General features: G+C 53.8%; 1 protein-coding gene across 1 annotated transcript in view; it reads right to left on the minus strand.

Annotated features, from left to right (window-relative positions):
* SYCE1L (synaptonemal complex central element protein 1-like) overlaps positions 1-2352 on the minus strand; it is a 42169-nt gene that overhangs the window by 26013 nt on the left and 13804 nt on the right. The window contains exon 12 of the mRNA XM_011946031.1: positions 1986-2350. Coding sequence (XP_011801421.1) covers positions 1986-2350 — 365 coding nt within the window. The remainder of the gene's footprint in view (positions 1-1985; positions 2351-2352) is intronic.

A 2352-nucleotide genomic window follows, 5' to 3' on the forward strand; every position in this document is an offset into this window, starting at 1 on the left:
AAAAAAAAAAAAAAAAAAGAATGTCCTTCAGCCATTTGACAACACTGAGCTCCCCCTGGCTCATTCACATTTGAACCTGAACTACAAGCTAAGGAGCTTGAGAATTATGGGATGAATGCAAGCCCTGTGGAGAGAGGACGTGCCTGGGGAGAGAAACGCTGTTACAGGAAGTGAGTGAAAACATCCCAAGCAGCTGTCAATTATTTCAATGAAAGGAGAAGTAGCCCTGCCAGGAAGTTCAGTTGAGTCGGGAGAACATAGGGCAAATCAAAAGCCACAGTCTTGCTCTGTCGCCCAGGCTGGAGCGCAATGGCGCCATCTTGGCTCACTGCAACCTCCACCTTCCGGGTTCAAGCAATTCTCTGCCACAGCCTCCTGAGTAGCTGGGATTCCAGACACCCACCACCACCAAACCAAGGGGTTTCACCATCTTGGCCAGGCTGGTCTTGAACTCCTGACCTCGTGATCCACCCGCCTCAGCCTCCCAAAGTGCTGGGATTACAGGCCTGAGCCACCGCCCCTAGCTGGTCATTGAGTTTTAGAGACATTAAGCAATTTGCCTGAAGTCATCCAGCCCGTGAACAGGAAACCAGGACTCGAATCCTAGGTGCCCAGTGGAAAGTCGGCAGAATATCCAGGCTGACCCCATTTGTGTGACACAGAGAGGATGATGAAGAGGATACTGAGGTTCCTTAGAGATTCCTGGGGACTGGCCTTAGCAAGCAGGTGGGGTCAGTGGGGCGGGGGATCACAACCTGGGCCTGGAGTCAGTTGTGCCCGGATGCGAGTGGTGACTCGGGGACTAAAGCTCCCTGGGCCTCATCTGTGGACTTGGGATAATAATGGCAACAACTGCAATACCCAATGTTTATTGAGGGCTTACTGTACAGATTCACTATCTCAATTTTCCTCATCACTAAATTGGGAATAACAAGAATAGCAGTGAGAAAAATTAATGACAGACACCATTTATTGAGCATTTACTGTATAAAAATCTCTGTTCTGAGAGATACACACCTTGGTGTTCCTCATCTGTAGCCTGAGAATAATAATAATAAATCATATGAACCGCTTACTGATCACTTAACGGACAGAAGCCCTGATTTAAGTGAGTCACACGTCTCAGTTCCCATTCTCTAGGGACTGGGAATAATGAATCATCACAACAGCATGTGAGAGTTGACATTCACTGAATACTGTGTACCAGGTCCTCTTCTACACACATTAGATAATGCCCAACTTGACTGGTCCCTGGCAACTCTCCAGTGTCGTCTCCCACCTCACTCTACCTCATTCCACTCCAGCATGCAGGCCTCCTCCAGATGGCTCCTCAAACACAGCGAAGTGCAGCCTCATCTCCAGGCCTTGGCATGAGGTATGTCTTCTGCCAGGCGCACCTTTCTCCAAACACCCACAGGGCTCACTCCCTCCTTCGCTACCTCACTTCTCCGCTCAGATACCACTTTCTAGGTGAGGCCTTCGCTAACCGCGCTGTTTAAAATCCAGGGCTTACAGCAGTGCCTGGTACCCAGCAGGCAATCAGCAAATGTCTGCTTAGTCACTACATGCTCCGTCAATGGCAGCAGCCTGGTGCTGGGTGCCTTTGGAGTTGGGTCCCCAAGGCTGGCCTCCGGAGTGGCGGACACATTTAACAGATCTGAGGTGGCCTAGGGGATGTGACCCCAGACGAGGACCAGTAGGGCAAAGGCCCGGAAGGGACACGTGTTTGGAGTGTTTGAGAAGGGTGGAGAGGCAGCCTTGGCTAGAACCACATGTGTGAGAGGAGCTCAGATGGGCAGACACGTCCCAGAGCTAGCGCGAGTCTGCGGGTCTTGCAGAGACTTTCGGTTTCCTGAGACCACCGGAGACACACAGACCCCGAGGACCGGAATGGGTTAACACGTGCCCTCTAGCCCCTGTTGACAACATAGATTTGGGAACTCGAGATGAGGCCGTGGGGCGGGGGTTCCTGACACCCACTTTACCCTCTCTTAGCTCAAGAGCATTGACAGAGCCTCTGGGGCCTGGGGCTTGACTGGAGGGCGGGGTCCGGCAGAGGCCCCGCCTCGAGACCCCAGGACGCCCCTCCCCTCTCCAGAGCGAAGCGCAGATTCCGGGGAGAACGCAGGCACGGTCGGAAATTATCGCCTTTATTTCTTGGCCTGTCGCGAGGGAGGGTCGGGACCGGGCGGGTCCTGCTGGCCTAGGGGGCGTCAGGGGCAGCCACTGGCGGCTCCGGATCCCCCTCTCCAGAGCGAAGCGCAGATTCCGGGGAGAACGCAGGCACGGTCGGAAATTATCGCCTTTATTTCTTGGCCTGTTGCGAGGGAGGGTCGGGACCGGGCGGGTCCT

The sequence above is a fragment of the Colobus angolensis genome, unplaced genomic scaffold (assembly GCF_000951035.1).
Source record: "Colobus angolensis palliatus isolate OR3802 unplaced genomic scaffold, Cang.pa_1.0 Scaffold248, whole genome shotgun sequence".
Classification (NCBI taxonomy): domain Eukaryota; kingdom Metazoa; phylum Chordata; class Mammalia; order Primates; family Cercopithecidae; genus Colobus; species Colobus angolensis.